General features: G+C 53.7%; 2 protein-coding genes across 3 annotated transcripts in view; one reads left to right on the top strand and one right to left on the bottom strand.

Moving 5' to 3' along the window:
• The window catches only part of DCHS1 (dachsous cadherin-related 1), a 69,649-nt gene that overhangs the window by 15,862 nt on the left and 30,807 nt on the right, over window positions 1–22,980 (top strand). Inside the window, exons 1-2 of one of the 2 annotated variants that reach the window (XM_015852535.3) lie at window positions 5,217–5,355; window positions 9,548–11,356. In XM_015852535.3, coding sequence (XP_015708021.2) covers window positions 9,605–11,356 — 1,752 coding nt within the window. In that variant the 5' untranslated portion in view covers window positions 5,217–5,355; window positions 9,548–9,604. Of the gene's footprint in view, window positions 1–5,216; window positions 5,356–9,547; window positions 11,357–22,980 lie in introns of those variants that run through there. The other variant, XM_032442289.2, reaches the window with a different exon arrangement.
• On the bottom strand, window positions 201–5,942 carry LOC146762923 (uncharacterized). Its single transcript, XM_085542270.1, has 3 exons — window positions 5,769–5,942; window positions 5,005–5,721; window positions 201–3,405 (listed from the first exon to the last, which is right to left on the bottom strand). Exons 1-3 carry the CDS (start codon window positions 5,940–5,942, stop codon window positions 3,289–3,291), a joined length of 1,008 nt encoding a protein of 335 aa, XP_085398396.1. The 3' UTR covers window positions 201–3,288.

Raw genomic sequence — 22,980 nt, 5'->3', positions numbered from 1 at the left:
ACTTAATACCAAATGATCTGTTTGAGAAATCCCAAGTCAAAATACAAGAGATCTAAAAGATGAGAATGCATGAAACCGGAAAATCATAGACGAGTCCGGGGCTGGGACCAGTGAAACAATGAGCAGAAGCGCTCAGCCTGCAAAACGTGTGGTATAATGTCAGTTTAAGATGCGGAGGTAACAAAGGAAAACTTTTCAAGCCCGGTTATTTCAAAGGTTTTACTGTGCTAGAGAATTCCACTAAAGGACGCAGGTTTCACAATCAAGTGCTAAGGCATTTACAACTGAGATGAATGGAGCCCTGGAAAGAACACAGACTGCAGGAGTCACATTCAGGATATGACATGCCAGGAATAGGACCTAAGGGAAGGAGATGGCAACGTATTGCTACCTTAAGCGTTATCTGAGTATGATGTTATAACCACTGCTCAGTCCACCTTCTTCTAGGTGGACTGCTTCAATCTTCAAAAAAGTTCTTTGATTGTAATCATTTACAGTAATTAATTATTGGAAGACATGAATTTGCCCTGCTCTACACTAAAGCCATCCAACACATCAGGCCCAACAAGACCTCACATTTAGAGCTCCCTGCTGCTCACGAACAAAACCTGTGGCACAGAAATATGTCTATTGCAAGAACCATATGTGGCAGGAGATTTGTACCCATTTAGACAACCAAGAGATTAATAACTCTTCCATAGTAAGGTTCAAAGTCAGCTAGTCAGATTACACCCAACAGCAGTGAACTAGCATTTCTTTTTGACCAAGATGTGAATATAGAGCTTTGAAGCTGAGGTAGCAGCTCCATTTGCTATCTAAGATAACCTTGCAATGCTCCCTCTATACTTCGTGGCCTTCTTTCAAAGGCTTTTCAAATTACAGAATCACAGAATGGTTTGGGCTGAAAGAGACCCTTCAGTCCATCTCTTTCCAACCCCCTGCTGTAGGCAGGGACACCTCCCATACCCCAGGTTGCTCCCAGCCCCATCCAGCCTGGCCTTGAGTGCTTCCAGGCAGGGGGCATCCACAGCCTTGAGGATGCCCCTGTATCAACAACCTGCACCAGCATCTCAACATCCTGATATCTACTCTAAATCTACCCTCCTCCAGTTTAAAACCATTGCACAGTATCACAGTCTCGTGCGGGTTGGAAGGGACCTTAGAGATCATTGAGTCCAACCACCAGGATTCGAGCCTCTGTGTAGCAGAGCGGCACTTCTACCACTTGCACCACAGGGGGGATTCGAACCCCGGGCCCCAGTATTGCAAGGTGGCGTCCTTAACCACTGCGCCACCGGGGCACACATGATTTCCCTTCATCATGTCGCTTATAAAAAGTCTGTCCCCAGCTTTCCTGTAGCCCCTTCAGCTACTGGAAGGCCACTCACTATAAAGTCACCCCGCAACCTTCTCTCCTCTGGGCTGAAGAGCCCCATATCTCTCAGCCTGCCCCCACAGTGCAGGTGCTCCAGCCCTCTGATCATCTTTGTGGCCCTCCTCTGGACCTGCTCCAACAGCTCCCTGCCCTTCTTGTGTTGGGGGCTGCAGAACTGCGTGCTGTACTCCAGGTGGGGTCTCAGGAGAGCAGAGCAGATGGGCAGAATCACCTCCCTTGATCTGCTGGCCACACTTCTCTTGATGCAGCCCAGGGTGCGGTTGGCCTTCTGGGCTGCAAGTGCACACTGCTGGCTCGTGTTGAGTCTTTCATCACTGACATCCCCAAATCCTTCAGCTCAGAGCTGCTCTCCAGCCATTCTCTGCCCAGTCTGTATCTGTGCTTCAGACTGGTCCGACCCAGCTGCAGGCCCTTGTGCTTGGCCTTGTTGAACTTTGTGAGGCTGGCATGGACCCACCTCTCAAGCCTGTCCAAGTCCCTCTGGATGACATCCCTCTTCTGTGTCAGTTGCACCACTCAACTTGGTGTCATCTGCAAACTTGCTGAGGGTGCACTCAATACCACTGTCCAAGTCACCTACAAAGACGTTAAATAACAGCAGTCCCTGAGGAGCAACACTCATCACTGGTCTCCACTTGGACATTGAGATTTCCATTTGGACACTGAGCTCTCCACTTGGACACTGAGCTAGACAATGTCATCTAGACACTGAGATGCTGACCGCAACTCTCTGAGTGTGACCATTCAGCTAGTTCCTTACCCAGTGAATGGTCCATTCATCTAATCCATTTTTCCCCAATTTAGCGACCAGGATTACACACGGGACATTGTCACATGCTTTGTACAAGTCCAGATATATGATGTCAGTTGCTCTTCCTTTATTCACTGATGCTGTAACTCTGTCATAAAAGGCCACCACGTTTGTCAGGCATGATTTGCCCTTGGTGAAGCCATGCTGGTTACCACCAATTGCCTTGCCTTTTTTTTCTATGTGCCTTAGTAGGGCCTTCAAAAGGATCTGCTCCATGTTCTTGCCAGGCACGGAGGTGAGACTCGCCTGTAGTTCCCTGGATCTTCTTTTTTCCCTTCTTGAAAATGGGGGTTATGTTTCCCCTTTTCCAATCAGTGGGAGCCTCACCAGACTGCTATGACCTTCCAAATGTGATGGATGGTGGCTCAGCAACTTCATCTGCCAGTTCCCTCAGAACCCTTGGATGGATCTCATCAGGTCCCATGGAGTTGTGCACCTTCAGGTTCTTTAGATGGTCTTGAACCTGATCTTCAGATCTGCCTTCCCCAAGTTCTTACCATTGCTTTCTGCATCTTGGGTGGTGTGGCTAGAGCCCTTGCTGGTGAAGACTGAGGCAAAGAAGTCATTGAGCACTTCATCTTTCTCTGTATCACTTGTGACCAGGTCTCCAGTTTCCTGTAATGTCTGTCTCTCTGGGAGCCAGCCCAAGACTCCTTCTAGCCCTGGAGCAGTCTCCAGCAGTAGGTACAAACAGTTGCACAGGAAGGTGTGGAAAAATAGGAGAAATGTGCTCCATTTCACTTCACTCCACTCTATGACCCAGTTCTTTGCAACTCACAGAGTTCACAACCTGGAGGCAGTTTCTTCTGTTCAGGAACCCTCCAAGAATTTCTTTTCTGTGAACTAATCCAGACAGCCCTTGAGCCAATGCTAATACTGAGCATCCATAGCATCCCATGGGAAAGAGTTCCCCGGGTCCGTGGGCCCTCATGTGAAGTATCACCTTATTTCTTTCAATCTTGGCATCAGTTTGCCACATTTCATTCTTCTCTTATATTGGGAGAAGCAGTGTATGAACCGAATCAGATTTGCAGAGCTGAACAAGCTCTGCACAGAGAACTCATCAATTCATTGTCTTCTTTCACACTCCTCTCATCTCTCTCCTTCTCTGAACAGAGACTAAATTGTTCCTTGCATTGAAGGTGATATGAACCCATCCTGCAGCCCTCTTCTGAATTTCCTCCCGCTTCCCTATAATCTTAGGGAGGAAGATTTAAAAGGAAAGAAACAGAATATCATAGAATCATGGAATCATAGCATGGCCTGGGTTGCAAAGGCCGACAGCGCTCACCCAGTTCCAACCCCCTGCTGTGTGCAGGGTCACCAACCAGCAGCCCAGGCTGCCCAGAGCCACATCCAGCCTGGCCTTGAATGCCTGCAGGGATGGGGCATCCACAGCCTCCTTGGGCAACCTGTTCCAGTGCGTCACCACCCTCTGGGGGAAAAACTTCCTCCTAAGATCCAACCTAAACCTCCCCTGTCTCACTTTCAAACCATTCCCCCTTGTCCCATCACTGCCCACCCTCACAAACAGCCGTTCCCTTCCCCCTCCTGTTTATTCGCTCCCTTCAAGTACTGGATGCCCGCAATGAGGTCTCCCTGCAGCCTTCTCTTCTCCAACCCAAACCAGCCCAGTTCCCTCAACCTTTCCTCATAGCAGAGCTGCTCCAGCCCTCTGCCCATCTCAGTGCCCACCTCTGCACCCACTCCAAGAGCTCCATGTCCTTCCTGTGCTGGAAGCCCCAGGCCTGGACGCAGCACTGAGATATGAGCTCACAAGAGCTGAGCAGAGGGGGACAATCACCTCCCTTCCCCTGCTGGCCACGCTCCTTTCAATGCACCCCAGGATCCCACTGGCCTTCTTGGCCGCCATGGCACACTGCTGCTTCATGGCCAACCTGTCACCCACCGGGACACCCAGGCCCTACTCTGCAGAGCTCCTCTCCAGCAGCTCACAGCCCAGCCTCCACTGATACTTGCAGTCATTCCTTCCCAGCTGGAAGACTCTACACTTGCTCTTGCTAAACCTCATTGGTTTCTTGTTGGCCCAGCTCTCCAACCTGTCCACTTCTTGCTGAATGGCAGCTCAGCCTTCCGGTGTGCCCGCCACTGCTCCCAGCTTTGGTGCACTGACTGAGGGTGGGCACTGCCCCCCATCAGAGCTGTCAATGTTGAACAAGACCAGGGCAGCACTGCTGGTCAATACACCAACACTGCTGTGACCTGGACAGTCTGGAACAGAGAAAACTAGTCTAGGTGGCCACTTCCAGCCAAGGGAGCAGCCTGGACAATCACCCGCTCTTGTCCAGTATTTATTCTTCGTACAGGGTGGTGGGGTTCCAGTAACTTGGATGGCAGGCACTGCAGATGGCTGTTGTCCTTCCCAGGCATTAGGAGCCTCAACACAAGGTTTTCAGGTTACAGAAGCACGGAATCATAGAATGTGTTGGGTTGGAAAGGACCTCAAGATTCACGAAGCTCCAACCCCCCACACTGTGCTTGTGTTTGAAGAAGGAACTGTGGCAGACTAGAAACGGGCCGTGCCTCTGTGACCCGCATCCCTCCGATACCATCCACCGTCCCTTTCCATCTCTTTTTGCCCAGCCCTCTCCCTGCCCCGGCCCTTCCCAGCCCCGTCCTCGCTCTTCGCTCTTTCCCACCTCTTCTCACTTCCCCGAGCTCCTGGCGCCCATCGCCTCCCACCCGATCCTTTTTATCCCTCCCAGCCTTTCCTTCCCCCCCTCCTCCCGTTGTTCCCTTCCTGCCCCGCGTCCCGTTCCCCACCGCTTCCACCCACCTCCGCGGACCCCGGCCCGGGACCGCGCTCCGGCGGCGCGCTGCGGTGTCGGGGCGGGGATGGGGGCGGCGGGGGGAGAGAGGGGCTGAGGGCGGCGCTGGGTCGGGTTTCAGCAGGAGCCTCCGCGCCGAGCCAGCGCCGACCCGCCGCCTGCAGCCGAGCTCCGAGCGGGGCGGCCGCGGCACCGGGGGGACGGGGTGGGGGCACCGCAACACGTTGAAGGTACCGGGGCGGCCGGCGGTACCGGAGCGGTCTCGGCGCCGGAGCATCGCGGTACCGGGGCGGCTGCGGGACGTGTCGCCGGGACCGGATCGTGCGGGATGTGAGCTGTGCCGGCGCGGGACGCGAGGTGTAAGTGCCAGCGCCGGACCGATCCGCTCCCCGCCTGCAGCCGAACAGCCGCATCTGCGCGGGCCGGGCCGGGCCGGGCCGAACTGGACCGGGCGCTTTGTTCTGCCTCCGCCGCGCAGACAATGGTGGGGGGGGGGGGGTGTGGGGGCTGCGCCCGCGGCGGAGCAGCTCCGCGGATCCACGGCGGGATCCCGGGATCAGCCCAGCGGCAGCGACGGCACCGAGAGCAGCCGGGAGCGGGACGGGACGGAACCGCGGGGCTGAGCCGCTGCGGGGCGGGAGAGCGGCGGGCACGGCCGAGGAGCCGGGGAGGCGCCGGGCGGGGGCTGCGGCCGAGCGGAGCGGGGGGCAGGGACGGGCGTTGTGCTGGAACCGAGACTGCGGCGATCAGACACCGGGGACAGCCCCGGAACCGCCGTGTAAGGCGGACATCGGCAGCGCCAGGAGGAACGGGAGCGCGGCGGATCGGCGTCCTCGAGGGGCGGGGAGCACCGACAGGCGCCGCGGGACAAGGGGAGACCCGACAGACGGGGAGCGCCAGGGGACGGGCAGCCCGACGGCCAGGGAGAATCGACACCCCCGGGCATGTCTGCAGTGGGCACGCAGTATGGCAGGGGCACTGTATGGCACTGTATGGCACTGTATGGCACTGTATGGCAGGGGCACTGTATGGCGGGGGCACTGTATGGCGGGGGCACTGTATGGCAGCCACTGCTGAGATGTCTGTGGGCCGAGCCTGTGGGAACTGGCTTTTGCGTGAGGAGCTTTTATTAGGGCTTCCTTTGTAAGGATAACGTTTTCAGAGGCAGGACAGCCTGAAGGAAGCCCTCGTGTGGCACAGAAATTGAATCCACGGGAATGAAGTGGAGCTTGACTGCATCCTTAGAGAATGGCTACCGCTGCTTGGGTTCAATGTCAGAAGGAGATAAGGCTGCGTGGCAGCTGTGGGAGTGAGCAGTGGAGATGCTGGTGTTGCAGATGCAGGTGTAAGGAGATAGGGCCGGGAGGCACAGAGATGGCTGTAGGTCATAACAGACAGCAGAGGATGACAGTTTTTGGGTTAGGGCTGCACTGCAGGCAAGGCTGGACCGTGCTTGGCCTTGAGGGTGGAAAATCTGAAAGTCTTGAGAGAGACCTGCATGAATGTAGAGCAGAAGAGCATATCCCAGCACAGCGAGGGGTGCTCAGCAAAGATGAAACGGGGCTCTACATCCTTCCTGATCTGGAGTCTTAAACACATCAGTACATGAGTCACGGCCCCTCATGAAGCGCTGGGTACGGCATCAGCAGCATGTGCAGCTTTGGTGGAGGATTTGCACAGCAAACCCTCTGACATCTGTTTGTGGCGTGCAGAGTGGGCGCCGTCGTTCCAGCTTCTCTGCCAGTGCCGGGGTGGGCCTGCTTCCCTTCTCCGTGGCTGACAGGGGATGCAGTGGCACCATCAGGCTGGCAGGGATTGGTCCTTCTGTAATTCCTTATGCACGTTTTCTAAGCATGGCTTATCACCTAAGTGTAGTCTGGGCTCTCCTGGTGCCTTGGTGTATCATCCCAGGCCTAGAAATGCCTCTGCACATGGCAGCACCCTTCCTGTCAGCCCCCTTAGAATGCCTTGGACCCCAGCCTCCTCCCTGGACAGACTGTGCTGCTCACCGCTCCTTTGGAGGCTCTCGCTGCCATTTGTTCCTAGGAAACTCAGTGCCCGATAGTGGGAGGGACAGAAGGGGAGCAGGGCAGTCTGGCTCACATTACACAGGCTGGGCCTGGACCAGTCAAGCCAGCCCCTCGCACTGAGCTATCTGCTAATTGGAAGCAGCTGTTGGGATTTGGTGACTCTGCACCAACTGAGGTTACTGTTGTCTTCCTTGCTGTCCCAACCCTGCAGGTCTCATAGGAATGAAGCTGGTACCATGGACGGCCTTCTGCTCATACTGGACTTGTGCAGTCTGGCAGCCAGGCAGTCCCATCTCTTTCCCAAGAGGTAGCTGAGCTCCAAACATGTGTCCAGGAAGGAGGGAAGGAGTGAAGCTTACACACATTTTATCACCCCAGAAACCTGACTTTCTATTACCCGGTTGCCCCGGTGCTCTCAGCTGCTCTTCACACTCCTCAGTCACGTTCCTGGTTCCCACAAAGCCTTCCTGCCCTCATTTCATCAATAATCAAACCAGGGCATGTTCTGTGCCCTGGCCTGTGCCAGGCACTACTCAAGACATTTCGTCTTTATCCCATCCTCAGCCACTGAGATCACCTCATTGTATCCCTTTTTTTATTACTCTACTAGTTTTTCTACCATCCTTTTACTTAAGTTTTCATCTGCCCACCTTACAGGGCTTTGAGCTCTGCCCTGTACCTTCCCATGACCTGAGCATCTGGATTACAGTTAGGGTGGTGCAGCTGCATCACAGAAGCAAATCTGGACCCCTTCCTCCCAATTCTAGATGCGTGTAATTAACCTTCAGCTGGGGAAGTTTCATTAACTCCCAAAAGGAAGAGCAGTGGATTTGGCTGGGACCACTGAATTGGTGCAGCTCAGCAGCCAGCAGTCCTCAGCAATGTGTAACTGCTTTGGACTTCTGCTCCTGAGAGATAACGACGATTCATGTTTGCGAGGTGCAGGAACAGTGTGTGGCATTACTTGCCATAGGCGTCAGGCACTGGGGGTATGCATAGATTTCTAGTTCCTGTAGCCCACTGAGGTGAACGCTTGTTCTTATATACGTAGGAAACACTTCTTTTTACTTTTCTTTCTGTCACCAACCCATGATTTCTGCAAGAAAAAATCAACCTAATGGTTGTCCTGAGGTGGGAAAGTGGGCCAACAAATAATGGTCCCCCATCTCTCAGGAAAGGCTGGCCCTGCTGTAGAGCTGTGCAGAATGAAGGTTGCCATTTGTAGTCCCCAAATGAGGCAGTGTGAGCCACCTCTGTCCCCCGAGACAGGGAGGTTCCTGCTGTCCTACATCTGACATGAGCTGCTCCTGAGTGTGGTTATGGGACCAGCAGCAAATGCTTTCAAGAGAGTCCAAGTGTGAGCTCATGCTGCCGCCATCCCTGCAGACCACTAAGCCTCGTTTACCGGCGGCTCGGAGCGGCACTGGGGCTGGTGTTGTGCACAAGCACTTGGACTGCGGAGTTGCTCTGGCTGCTTGCAGGGAGGATGGGCAGAGCCCTGGGGGGCTCACAGCCTTTGGGTACCGCCAGTATGTCCAGCGTGTCCAGCAGTGCTGCTGCTGCAGGGAGCTGCTCCTCCCTTCTTGTCCCTCCCCCACTGCTGCAGTGAAATGAAGCTACAGCAGGGGGAAATGGAGTGAAGGAGCCAGAACGAACAAGGAGCAGCGAGAAGGAGACAAAGGAGGAGAGTGAGCAGTGGAGAGTGTGGGACGGGGAAGGAGCCAGAGCAGCTGGCAGTTCAGAGGGAGTTGCTGCGTTCCTGCTGTACCACCACCACCCTCCATGGTACCAGCTTGGGGCATCCACAGATCTCCTTTCCTGGCTAAACAATGGGCCCTGTCTGCCCTAGGAGGACAGGGTTTTATCCTGGGCATTCCTGGCTGTGGGTATGTCCTTTGCAATAGAGCCATTCTGATTTACTGTTCTCTGGATCTAAGCCCATTCCGGTTCTGCTGCACCCCACCAGGGACACCCGATTTGCACTTCACGGTTTTTTTTTGAACCTAAATCCCTGTGGTCATGGAAAGTGAGCTACTGGGGAAGGGGGGTTCGGCAGGGTCACTCGTTGGGATCACTCCCAGGTTTAAGACCATATTTTTCAGGATAGAGAGGTGCGAGGCTGCTGCTTGTCCAAAAATCTCTGTGGTCTTGCAGACACTGTTTCTCAGCTTTGCAGGAAGCATTCAGTTGTTAAAGGCACAGGAACCAGCTGGCTCCGGTGTTGCCAGGAAGGCTGCAAGAATGCTTGGCTGTGTAGGATAAAAAAAACCCTATGTGACAGAGTACCAGCTGGTAACATCAGCACATGGCCAGGTTTGCTCTGCTTGGTGACATTAGGTGCTGGCCTGGGCCTTCATTCTGAGCGTCCTTTGCTCTAACAAATTTCCGACTCATGAGGGATAAATGATACAGAGCAATGAAGCAGAAGGTACCTGGCAGGCTTTCCCTCCCCACGTTCTTATTCTGTCCTTCGTTTGCTGCTCCCTCGTAACCAGCCTCCTCTGGTCTGCATTCCTTGCAGGATTAAAGTGCGCTGCAAAGAAGATCAAGCAACCTTCTGCTCTGCAAATTACTCGTAATGGAGCAGATGAAAGGCTCGGCCATGCTTCTGTTGGAGCTGCTTATTCTTGGGGGCCTGAGAGCAGAGAAGGGCTCTGCTGTGCTGGGCACCCTGGATCTACAAATAGATGAGGAGCAGCCAGCTGGCACCATCATTGGGGACATCAGTGCTGGCCTGCCCCCCGGCACCAGTGCCTACATGTACTTCATATCAGCACAGGAGGGCAGTGGAGTCGCCACTGACTTGTGGATAGATGAGAACAGGGGCATCATCAAGACAGCCCGTGTCCTTGATCGAGAGACCCGGGATCATTACAGCTTCATAGCTGTTACCCCAGAGGGCATCACAGTAGAAGTGAATATCCAAGTTAATGACATCAACGACCATGCTCCAGCCTTTCCCAAGCAACACAGCACTTTCCAGATCCCAGAGCACACACCCGTTGGCAGCAGATTTCCGTTGGATCCAGCCTTTGATGCTGACAGTGGCCTGCTCAATACCCAAGGCTATGTGATTAAGGGTGACAATATGGGGCAGGCCTTCCGTCTGGAAACACGGCGAGGACCCAATGGGGTCCTGTATTTAGACCTGGTGGTCAGCAATGTCTTGGATCGGGAGAACCGTTCGTCGTACTCCCTGGTGTTGGAAGCCTATGATGGGGGCTCTCCTCCCAGGAGCAGCCAAATGACGTTGGATGTGTCCATCCAGGACATCAATGACAATGCTCCTGCCTTCAACCAGAGCCGCTACCATACTCTTATATCGGAGAACTTGAAACCCGGCAGTAGCATCCTGCAGGTCTTTGCATCTGACGCGGATGAAGGAGACAATGGTGATGTGATTTATGAGATCAACCGGCGACAGAGTGATCCTGACCAGTACTTCACCATTGACTCCCGGACTGGAGTCATCAAACTCAACAAGGGTCTGGACTACGAAGTCAGGAAGGTGCATGAGCTGGTGGTACAGGCACGGGACAGGGCTGTCCACCCTGAGGTCACCACAGCCTTTGTCACTATTCATGTGCGCGACTACAATGACAACCAGCCCACCATGACCATCATCTTTCTGAGCGAAGATGGCTCCCCTCAGATCTCGGAGGGAGCCCAGCCTGGTCAGTACGTGGCACGCATCTCTGTTTCTGACCCAGATTATGGAGAGTACTCCAACGTCAACGTCACTCTGGAGGGGGGGGATGGCAAGTTTGCCCTCACTACGAAGGACAACATCATCTACCTTATCTGTGTGGACCAGCTTCTGGATCGGGAGGAAAGAGACTCCTACGATTTGCGAGTGACAGCTACTGATTCGGGAACACCCCCGCTCCGAGCAGAATCCACCTTTGTGCTGCAGGTGATAGATGTCAATGACAACCCTCCGCTCTTTGACCAGCAGGAGTACAAACAGAGCATCCCCGAGGTTGTGTACCCAGGCAGCTTTGTCCTGCAAGTGACCGCTCGAGACAAAGACCAGGGTCCCAACGGGGAGGTGCAGTACAGTATCATGCATAGCCACGACACCCACTCCAGCTGGTTTGCCATTGACCCCGCCACAGGGATCATCACCACTGCTGCCCCACTGGATTACGAGAAGGATCCTCAGCCTCAGCTGACAGTGCTGGCCACAGACAGGGGAACCCCGGCCCTCTCTTCTTCAGCCGTGGTGCTCGTGGCCCTGCAGGACGTCAATGACAATGAGCCGGTGTTCAGGAGTAACTTCTACAACGTGTCCCTGAAGGAGAACACCCCCGTTGGAACCTGCTTCCTACAGGTAGGTACAGCTGTCAGGAGCCCAGCTGAGGAGGGCACAGCCAGGGCTGGGGGAGGTTGGAGGTGTGAGATGCTGCCGGAGGATGTTTGGGGCAGAATTCATGGTTTTGATAGGCAGAGAAGTGTTCCCTCATGCGAGCAGGACGTGTGGCAGAGCACGGTTATACACTGTCTGCATACTGGGTGATATCTTTGGTGAGAACAGTGGCATTAGTTATGCGTGACTGCCACTGCTGTATTACTTCAGGAGCAGCATCTTTGGGACTTGAGCTGGGAGGCACGTGCTGCATCAGTCTGTGTAGTGAGAGCACACGTGAGTGCTGGGCGGGGAGGGGTTGCTGCCCCTCGGTTATCACTCCTGGGGGCTCAGCTGTGCCAGCTATTGCAGCAGCATGAGCTGCAGGTCTGTCAGAGCAGCAGGGGTCTGTCCCTGTGGGATGAGCGGGGTGAGGTGGGGCCACGCTGGGACGGAGGTCAGGAGGAGGCCAGGGATGGCGATGGGCTCTGGCACAGGAGGAGGCCAAGGATGGCGATGGGCTCTGGCACAGGAGGAGGCCAGGGATGGCGATGGGCTCTGGCACGGGGCAGGAGCGGTGCTGCCCTGGGGAACATGGAGGCCTCAGGTGCCTGTGGGGACAGCTCAGCAGCGGTGGCTCCAGCACAGGCCCCTCTCGTGCTCAGTGCCATCCTGCTCAGTGCTGCTTACTGCAAGGCAGGAAGGCATGCTGGAAACAGAGCTGGCAGTGAGGGCTGGGCTGCTGGCTGCAGGTGTGGGAACAGGCAGGAGGAAGGTGGGACCCTGCAGGAGCTGGGAAGGTGCGAGACTGGGGACACCATGAAGATGCTGGTAGGGCCACGGGGCTGGGCCCTGGTGAGTCGGTATGGCAATGAAGCCATCATGGCCGCACAGCACAGGGGGGGCAGCCATCCAGCAGCCGGCAGTGACTGAGGGGTTGGATGGGTTTCGATGGTCTTGGCTTGGCCCTCTTGTTTCATTTGGAAGCAGCGCATCTGGGCTGAGCGCAGGTAACTCCCTCGTGGCCTCGGCATAAAGCAAACAGCACACACATCTGCTGCTGCTTCCTCTGGGCCGGGAAATGTGAGAATATGGGAAAGAAGGCTGGCCAGGCTGCCGACTCAGCACCGGGCCACAGCAGGCACAGGCCGGGCTGGGGAGCTGGCAGAGCTGGAGCAAGGAGCCAGAGTCCGAGCTGCCCCGTCCAGCCACCCCTGCCTGGACCTGGAGGGCTTCCATGGGCTCTTCAGGGTCCACAGCATCCAGCAGCTGGTGCCACGCTCCATAGCATCACCACATCAGGTGTGCAGCAGCACAGACCCGCTGTTCCCCCTGCTTGCCTTCATCTCTCTGTGACTTGCAGGCATCAGGGCTCATCTTGCCTTAGGGTCCAGACCTGCATAATGCTTATGAGAGCCCAGGCCATGGGCAGCCTTTGCTGACATGTCCTGCAGGACAAAGGCAGTTGCCAAGGCTGACGCAAAACAGAAAGGGTTTTGTTCTCCATCAGACCATCAAGTTTCTAAGCGAGAAGCCATGGGAGGCCTTGGTCTATCACAGGACATTGACATCTGCTCTCTGTGGGCAGGGCAGAGTGATAGGGGAGAGTCCACGTAATGACCGGGGTGCCAGCTGCAAGTCTCCTGCATCCCAGCAACATCCCATCCTCTCTACCAGGGTGTGATGTACAAACAGGGCTGAGCAGAGCAGGTTACAAGCCTGAGCACCTGAGAAGGAAAAAGAATCTCAAAATATTTATTTATTGCTTATGTTTATCATGGGTCAAGTCCTACATAACTAACCCTGCATATGCCTGAGCATAGGAAATAGCAAACCTGAGTTCAAATCTGAGATGAGGGAAAAATACAAGCAGAGAAGGAGACTGAATAAGCAGTGAACACAGCACCATCAAAAAATAGAGCAGGGGGCAGTCACTAATCAGTTGTCTGATTCCCTGTGCAGATGTGAGTTGGTAACACAGATCAAAGAGTCACAGAATGGTTTGGGTTGGAAGGGACCTTGCAGCTCACCCAGTTCCAACCCCTCACTGTAGGCAAGGACACCTTCCATAGCCCAGGCTGCTCACAGCCCCATCCAGCCTGGCCGTGAGTGCTTCCAGGCAGGGGGCATCAACAGACTCAATGGGCAACATGTGCCAGCACCTCAGCACCGTCACAGGAAATAATTTCTTCCTGATATCTGCTCTAAATCGACCCTCTTCATGTTTAAAACCATTTCTCTTCATCCTGTCACTACACATCCTTATAAAAAGTCTCTCCCCAGCTTTCCTGTAGCCCCTTCAGCTACTGGAAGGCCGCTCATTATAAGGTCACCCTGCAGCCTTTTCTCTGGGCTGAAGAGCCCGATCTCTCTCAGCCTGCCCCCATAGTGCAGCCCTCTGCTCCAGCCCTGTGATCATCTTTGTGGCCCTCCTCTGGACCTGCTCCAACAGCTCCCTGCCCTTCTTGTGTTGGGGGCTGCAGACCTGCGTGCTGTACTCCAGGTGGGGTCTCAGGAGAGCAGAGCAGATGGGCAGAATCACCTCCCTCGATCTGCTGGCCACACTTCTCTTGATGCAGCCCAGGGTGCGGTTGGCCTTCTGGGCTGCAAGTGCACACTGCTGGCTCGTGTTGAGTCTCTAATCACTGACATCCCCAAATCCTTCAGCTCAGAGCTGCTCTCCAGCCATTCTCTGCCCAGTCTGTATCTGTGCTTCAGACTGGTCCGACCCAGCTGCAGGACCTTGTGCTTGGCCTTGTTGAACTTCATGAGATGGGCATAGATGCTTTAGGGCTCATCAGACCACATTCAAGTGCTGTGTTTACATGATGTGGAACTTTGTTCTGTTATAAATTCATTCTGCTGGCCTATATTTGTTTTAAGCATTCTGTTGGATTGACGTTGTACCAAGCTGCATGCATGGTCAGATACTTTACTTCTGGGCCTTTCTAACTTTCTAAGTTGAATCAAGCATTGTCTGTTCTCTGGCAGCCTGCATAGACGGAGAGTTGTGCGAACCCCATGTTGTGAGCAGTGGTAGATTTGACTGAAGTGTGAATGAGATGAGATGGTAAATTATTGACTCCTATATAGGTCCAGTATTAATGACTTTGGAAGCAGAGTTTACATCTTTCACTTGCAGCCTTACACACAATTGTTAGGGAAGAAGAACATCAGCAATCAAAAGCTGACAGACAGCACTCACAGCGGGGATCCTCTCCTTACAGATTTTAGGACAATTCTGATGAGCTTTAAAGCCTGAGTACAATTGTGTGGTTCTGTGGGGCTGGCTGTGCTGCATGCGCGGTGCTTGGACAGCCTCTGGTACCGTGCGCTATGTAGCACGACCTGCATGAAGTGCTGCAGGCTAAAGCAGGCTGCCCTAATACAGAGTCCTGAGGGATAGTGCTGGTGCATCAGTGATGGCAATGAATATTTGTGAGAGAACACAGGGAGCAGCCACGCACCAGGACCAGAACAGCAGGAGGACTAGTGGTCACTGACTGCTGCAGTGGAGAGCAGGAGGATGCTGCTGTGTGCTTTCATTTTCCTGGGACAGGAGCTTTAGCATTAGCCTATTTCCAGGTTTTTGAGCGACACAGAGCAGGCCTCCTCTTCTGAAATAGGAAGACAGGCTTTCTGAGACAAAATGAGGAGCTGCCTGTGAGCTTGATAGGGATCAGCGTGAGGGGAGGGAGCGCATCATGCATCGTGCAGATGAGTCTGGGGGTGCAGAGGGACAGGGGACATGGGGGAGATGCTGGTACATAGGGAGGTTTTGGGGGAGGTGAGTGCTGTTGTTACCGCCAGAAGAGCTGCATTTGTTCCAAATTCCTGTGAAAGTTATTTCCTTGTGCTGCCAGCAGCCTCCTCCTGGGCTTGGCACAGCAGCCAGCGCCATGATTAATTCAAGTAGCATTTCCCCTGGAGCTGCAGCAGCTTTTCCACTGCAGCCGAGAGGCCCCAGCCCCTCGTGCTCCTCTCCCCCCATGCTCTGCTCCTCCCCCAGCCCCCTCCACAGATCTCTCCTTCCTCTGCACTGATCCCCAGCCCCCTCACAGCTGCCCCTCTTCCTTCAGCTCTGCTTTGGCCCCAGGTCCCCTAGAACTCCCTTTTCTCCTACAGTCCTTGCTCACACCCTCCCTCCTCCATGCCATCCTCAGCCCCACACCTGTGCACGCTGCCCCCCAAAGTGCCCAGCCCTGCTCCTCCCCTCGCAGAGCCCCAGCCCCACAGCATTCTCCTCCTCCCCTTCCCTTAGTCTCTGCTCCCTCCTCTTCTCTCCACACCCCTTGATTGCTGCCAGCTGCTGATGTCTGCCCCCAAGGGACCCTCGCTTTTTTCCCCCCAGGACAGTTCTCACTGGCAGTGCTCTCCCTCACGGGCAAGGCCCTGGGGCACCCCAGCATCCCGTGCTCCCCATCCCTTTCTGCTGTTCTCCCTCTGCTACACCAAGCTCCAATCTTACTCATCCATCTTGCCTGACCGTGTCCTGTCCTGCTGTGTAGACATGATCTGCCAGCTCTCCCTGCCTGAGCTCTGTGCAGCCAAATCCCAGCCCAGCACCCCACTTTGAAGTCCTTAGCATCGGTGGCCCCAGCAGGTTGCATCCAGACCCTCTCACATCCTACCCTACGCTGCTGCTGCCCTGCTTGAATCCCCTTTGGACTTTTATTGCAGTTCTATCTTCTCTCCTGCTCAGCACCCAAACTCTTCTGCTCTGCTGAGGTTCCCAGTGCCCTTTAGCTCTATGCTACAGCTCTCATTTTCTCTCTCTGCTGCTCCAACAGAGAGGACGCCTGGATGCTTGTGTGTGAGCCCTGCTTATCCTTGTTCTGCTCCTCACGTTGCCCTGCTCTCTGCAGCACTGGGACTCGCAGGGTGGTTGCGCTCACCCTCAGGTTCCTGCAGATCTCATCCAGCCTTACCCTCCATTGGGATTCTACTTCCCTGCTGGTATCTGTGATTGCGCTGCTTCCCCTCCTCCTCAAAACCAAAGCGTTTTCTACATCTCAATGCAGCATCTGCCCTGTTCTCCATACTTACTCTTGTATTGCTGCTGCAGCCCTGCCCCTTCCCGTGCCTGGACTATGACTGCGGGGCTGCCAGCCAGAGCCTTGCTGTGCCCTGTAGCTGCGGGATGCAGTGGTGCAGGCGTTGCAGTGCCTGCAGCTGTGCAGAGCAGCCCCCCCGGATGTGGTGCATCCTGCAGCCTCAGGCTCTGACCCTCGGCTCTGCCACGCGTGCTGGACAATCACTGGGGCCGAACCCTGACCCCGTTCATTCCTCTGAGGCCTGAGCATGCTGGAGGCTGAGACACAACCCTGGAGCCAGAGACAGCTCCTGAAATAGCAGCCGTGGCCGCTCCCTGGCTGCTTTTAGCTGGTCAGCATCTGTGCCAGGGCTGGGGAGGGCAGGATGCCTGGCACACACTCAAGCAATGGGAGCCGTGCGTGGGATCGTTGACCACACTGGCGCCAGCCTCCCCTTCTCTCCCACCAAGAGCCGTCACTCTGAGGGGCGGGAGCCCAGAGCCAGATGTTTGCCAAAGCCGCAGCGTAACATGTGCGTAGCAGAGATCCAGCCAGGGCAGGGCTCCAGATGAGCTCCCTGCTTGCTGACAGTGCTTACTGGAGATGGGGAGGACAGCCAGAGAATGGCTGCTGAGAAGGACTCCATCCCTTTTGTGCACTGCGGACTGTGAAGGGGGGACACATGGTTGAGCAGTAAGGCCAGGAGGGCAAGGGGCTTTGGTAATGCCCTGCAGATGGATCCGGTGGAGGGAGAAGCCTTTGCTCAAAGTCATACTGCTGAAAACTCCAGTGTGGGACACCTCTCTCCTTCTCCTTTGAGGGAATCATAAGAGCTTTGTGGTCCGTTGACTCCACTCCCTTCCATCCCATCTTGCCAGAGGTTTAGGAGGAGGTAGGTGAAATAAGGCCTAAATTCTTTAGTGCCCATCTTTGTCCTCCCAGTTCTCTGTGCAGTCGGGAGATGCACACCTGGTCTGTGCACTCCTTCCCTCAAAGCAGTCACAGCTCCCTGATATTTGCACTGTGCTTTCTTTTCCCCTAACTGTGCAGCATCTTGCTGCTTTTTGCCATTCACTTCCGCTACTTCAGCCACAGCAGTTCCATGAGGTTCTCCTTCTGCCCAGTTGTGTATTCAGTCTCCTGCACAGTAAAGAAGTGCTTCTTGTGTTCCAGTTTGTGCCCATTGCCTCTTATCTTAAGAGTGGGCACCACAGAAGAGATCCTGGCTCTGGCATCCTTGCACTGCCACTTGGGATGTTCATACACATTCATGATGTTCACTTTGGATGTTCATACACGTTCATGATGTTCTCCATGCATCTTCTCTTCTGTAGACTAGACAGGTCCTCCATTATGCAGGTCTTCCTTGACCTACCGGCAGTGCTGGGCCTAACACAGCTGGGGGCAGCAAGACCCATCTTGGCAGCAAGGGCACGTTGCTGGTTCGTGTTCATTGCATCCACCAGGACTCCCAGGTCCTTTCTGCACAGCTGCTTTCCAGATGGGTGGTCCCAGCACATCCTGATGCCTGGGGCTGCCCCTCCCCAGGGGCAGGACTTTGTCCTTGTTCAGTTCTGGGAGGTTCCTGTCAGCCTGTTTCTCCAGCCTGTCACAGTCCCTCTGGATGCCAGCATGAAGCTGCTCTATCTGCCAGTCCTCCCAGCTTTGTGTCACCTGCAGACTTGCTGAGGGTACGCTGCCCATCATCCAAATCGGAAATGGAGGTGTGACACAGGGCTGGATTCAGTACTGACCCCTGTGGTGCTCATTTCTGGCCTCCAATTAGACTTTTGCATTGCTGATCACTTCCCTCCATGTTCTACCATTAAGCCTTTTCTCAGCCCTCCTCACTGTCTGCTCGTCCAGTCCATACGTCAGCAGTTTGTCTGTGAAGATCTTACGGGGACGGTGCCAAGTGCCTTCCTGAGGTCCGGGAAGGCAGCATCCACTTGTAGGTGAAGTCTGAGGCAAAGCAGGGATTCATTACCTTGCCCTTCTCCACGTAATTCCGTGTCAGCAGGTCCTTGGATCATTCAGCAGCAGTCCTTCGTATTGTCTTTGAGATCCCTGGCCAGATTCCAGTACATCTGGGAGCTGAATGCAAACACAAGCTTGTCATGTATTTACGGTGGTCAGTTAGTGATTTCATTGGAAAATGCCCCAAGTTGTACTTTGTGAGCCCCTCGGTGATAGCAGTCTCTATCAAGGAAAAGTCTTGAAAGCACAGCATCGGGTTCTTCCCCTGAGTTCCTCAACACGTTCTTGGGTCTCCAGGGGCACGTGCCATTTCAATTGCATTCATTCTAGGAAAGAAATAGTACATTTTATATTTGTCTCTTTCTCCCAATTCCTTTTCTTTACCTGACATTTTAACATAATGGTGGTGCTGGTGCATCTCACCAATATGCTCATGAAATCACAGCATGGCCTGGGTTGCAAAGGCCCACAGTGCTCATCCATCCCAACCCCCTGCTGTGTGCAGGGTCACCAACCAGCAGCCCAGGCTGCCCAGAGCCACATCCAGCCTGGCCTTGAATGCCTGCAGGGATGGGGCATCCACAGCCTCCTTGGGCAACCTGTGCCAGTGCGTCACCACCCTCTGGGGGAAAAACTTCCTCCTAAGATCCAACCTAAACCTCCCCAGTCTCACTTTAAATCCATTCCCCCTTGTCCTATCACTGCCCACCCTCACAAACAGCCATTCCCCCTCCTTTTATTCGCTCCCTTCTTGTACTGGATGCCCACAATGAGGTCTCCCTCTCTTCTCTTCTCCAAACCAAACCAGCCCAGTTCCCTCAACCTTTCCTCATAGGAGAGGTACATATATACACTGCCACCAAACAATGCAGTTCTCTTTACTTTTACCATCCTCATCTTTTTCCCTTCACCTTTCATCCCTTCTCTCCCCGGGTTTCCTTCCTGGCACAGAGATGGTTGTTCTGCCAAACTACAGCTATTTTATTTTAACACCTTTCTTTTCTTGGTGCTTTGCAATTAGCACATTTCTCCTGCTGTGTGCCTTTTCCATACCAGCATTCACAAATTATTGTGATATTCCTAGTTCTGATTACACAGCGTCTGGCCAATCACTTCAATAAATACTCACAATTCGATGTGCATACGGAGTTAAGATGCTCATCCTTTGTGCAGTCACACACACATTTACACAGCAGACATGGAGGGGCTGTCAGATCCACAGAACATCCCACTGGGGATCTCTGTAAGGGCCCACTCAGCCACTATCAGCATGTGAGTGTCTTTGTCCCCTTTCCCCATCCTACTTTGGAGCATGGCTGCAGCACTGATTAACAGCTGCCTATAGTGAACACTTGGTCTCTAAAGGCTGCAGTGAAACACAGCTTTTCCCTTAGGGATGCTGTTGGTGTGAGGGCCCAGTCTCCAGCTGGATCTAGGCTGCTTCCTTAGGCAGCACTGTGATGCTTACTCCTGGTACAGGCTGGTCCACCATAGCAGAGGAGCACACCCTCTTTCAGTTCCCCCTGCTCCTTCCACCTCTTGCTCTGTTTTTCAGGAAGCAAAGCCTTCGTTCCCTTCCACCAGCTTTTTCCTTACTGTCCATGCTGCTGCACAGCGTGTTGCTCAGAGCGGCCTTGTGTTCTATTATTTCCCTTGTCTGATGTAAGAAGGAAACGGGAAAAAACAAAACAAAAAAAAACTGTGAAAGCAACAAAACAACAAAACAAAGCCAAAACAGGCATGAAATGTATTTCCAAATAACCTTGGAGTCGCCAGCCTATCTTTTCAGAGTTCAGGTATGAACCAGGGCTGAATAATCAATTAATGAAGGGAGCAGAATCCTTCTGACCATTACTCTTCTATAACCTGGCTGCAAGATCTTGGCTCAGTAGTACAAGCTATAGAGCACGTGGGACTGACATCGCACAAACCAAGACCTTCCTAGAAGAGGCAGATGGTGGAGAATGACGGGGCCCTGAGAGCACTGACGGGCTTTAATCACCCTGATAAGCCTCACCTGGGACCCCCTGCCCACATCATCTGCCTGCTGTTCCAGGGACTCTGTTTAGGATCAGGTCTGGCACCAAAGCCTGGCTGAGATTATGTTAGTATATTCACCTCCAGCCCTGTTCCTAAATCCTGCATCTTAAATAGACCCCAAACCCATGTTTTAGACAGCTCATCTATTGGGATAAATCCCCTTGGGGGTGTATTTTAGCCTTAACCCCAGTTCTGTTTCTGGCTTTGTCTACACTTGTCCTTACCTTGCTCTGGACCTGGACCTGGTTTGTTGTTCATTTTGCCCAGGTCTGTCAGCGGGCCCCATTAGCAGCACCGTTATGTTGGGCTGTGGGGCACTGTGCCTGTCAGTGAGGGCACTGCCTGTTACATGCGAGTCCTGTCTCATCTTCCTTTAAAGAGCATCCGTGCTGTTTGTAGGCAGAGGGGTGGCTATGGCCCATGCAGCCTGGCTCTGGCAGTGACTGATCCTGCAGGATCTGGTGGCATTTATACACTGGGAAGCCAGTGCTGCCTCTTTAGATCAGTGTAAGTCTGTTCTGAGCCAGATACACTGGATCTCTCATGGCCCTTGAGAAAGGGGTTCCTGCTTCCTCCTCCCTCCTCCAAGGAGTATTTGTTCTATTTGGCTGTACATCACCTTGGAGCTCTCAGCCAAAGGGGGCTCTACCCTTACAGAACCTGGAAAGGGAAACAATGGTATGAAAAATTGACGCTGGGAATTCTGGAACTGTGAAAACACCTGGGGCCGAATTCTGCATAAAAGAACTTTGGGAGGTGTTAGAGATGGTCCCAGGGTGATCGCAGCATGGCAAAAGAGAGGCAGCCTGCAAGTGAGATGAAGGGAATGGGCAATGAGCATGGGAATGGGCGCGTTCTGCTGTGTGACACCGCTGAGTGTTGGCTGTGCTAAAGCTCTGCTGCTGGCAGTGGACATTTCTGTGTATCTGGGTGATGTAGATTCTGTTGGGAAAACCTGCTGGGAGTCTGTGTCTGTTGCTGTTCCCCACAGCATCTCAGCACGCTGTGAGTCCTGCTGTGGGTTATGGAAGTGAAGGCAACTGCAGGCCCCCATAGTGGGGCAAACATGTTGGGTGTAGTGGGATGGTACGTGTCTGCGGCTGGTCACAAGGCTCTTAGCTTATTGTGGGGTTGCAGGTATTTGAGGGAAACCCAGCTAGTCCTGCAGCCCCTTACCCATAAGTTTGACAGGGATTTATGGACTGTGTTGCTGGAGCCCTCCCAAATATCTTGTATTTGCCCACAGGGAAGGATTATACAGGTTCAGAGGAAGAGCTGTGAACTGGTCTATGTATGACTAAGAAAAGATAAGGGAGAGAAGCTACAACTGGAACTGACTGGACTGTCTGCATCAAATCCAGGGCTATACTGGATGCCAAGCACTGCTGTGAAGCACTGTGCAGAGCCAGGCTCTGTCTGTGCATAACCTCCCCATGGGAGCTGATGGGTTGCTGCTAGGTCAAAGCTCTCCTGAAGGCTGAGCAAGCCCTGGTCCCTCTGCAGCTCCCTCCTTGCAGGGCAGCTGCTGCCAGAGTCCCAGATTGTGGAAGCTGGGAGGGATCTCTCTGGGCTTCAGGATCCTTGAGCCCAACTCATACACATTACACTCAAACCCCAGGGTACCCACAGACTGACATAAGTCCCTACAAAGCACGCAGATCTGGGCCCTGGATCACAGCAAGCAGTCTGCTCGGGCATGATTTTATCACAGTCTGTTCTGGCTGTTGCCCTCTCAGTCTCGTATGTGGACAAACATGTACTCCAGGAGGATTTGCTCCGTGGTTTCTCCACAGACCAAAGTGGGACAGTCAACAAGGCAGCTCCCTCACTCATCCTCTTGGTCTTTTTTTTGAAGCTGGTTTGCCTTCTCCCCTCGTCTCTGCCAAATTTGAAAGAGCAGTTCTGAAAGTCCGTTTGTGTGATCACCCTTGGATGTAGCCTGTTGGGTGGGTTCAATGGATTCATGTTGGTTCACTGAAATAATACTGACTTTGTTCTAGTCTCTTTCTAGTAGTTCTCCAAACTGTTTCATTAAGCATGGAGGGCCTGGGAGGCTTTTTTTTAGGTCAGGGTTGAAGTAAAGGAAGCACTGAGCATCAGTCTCACCTGTGTCTGCTGTGACTAAATCACTCCCCTATTCAGCAGTAAGCTGTTATTCAGCCTCTTACTACCAGTGTAGTGGTGGAAGCTCCTCTCATCCTCAGTTTTCTTCACAAGTCTCAGCCCCACTTGAACTTTGACTTTCCTGACACCAACACTGCATTCCTGGGCAATGTTTATAAATTCTTTCTTTGTATCTTGCCTCTGTGCCCGCCTCCCATACACTGCCTTTTTGCAGCCTTGCCCAAGGTCTCTGCTTCGCCAAGGCAGTGTCCTGGTACTGGTCCCTGTTTCTCACAAGTACTGGCTGGACTGCTCTTGTGCTTGGAGGATGCCGTCCTGCTTTCTTGAGTTCTTCCAGCCTTTAGAGCTGCTGCTCATGGGATCCCTTACACCTACCAGGTTCCTGTAGAAGCTGATGTCTTGCTTTGTCTGTATCCTGGTACTCTCCTTCCTTGC

Source organism: Coturnix japonica, chromosome 1, assembly GCF_054131305.1.
Source record: "Coturnix japonica strain WE chromosome 1, WE-NBRP24, whole genome shotgun sequence".
Lineage (NCBI taxonomy): Eukaryota > Metazoa > Chordata > Aves > Galliformes > Phasianidae > Coturnix > Coturnix japonica.
The sequence above is the reverse complement of the archived record's forward strand: the minus strand, read 5'-3'. Positions and strand labels throughout refer to the sequence as shown.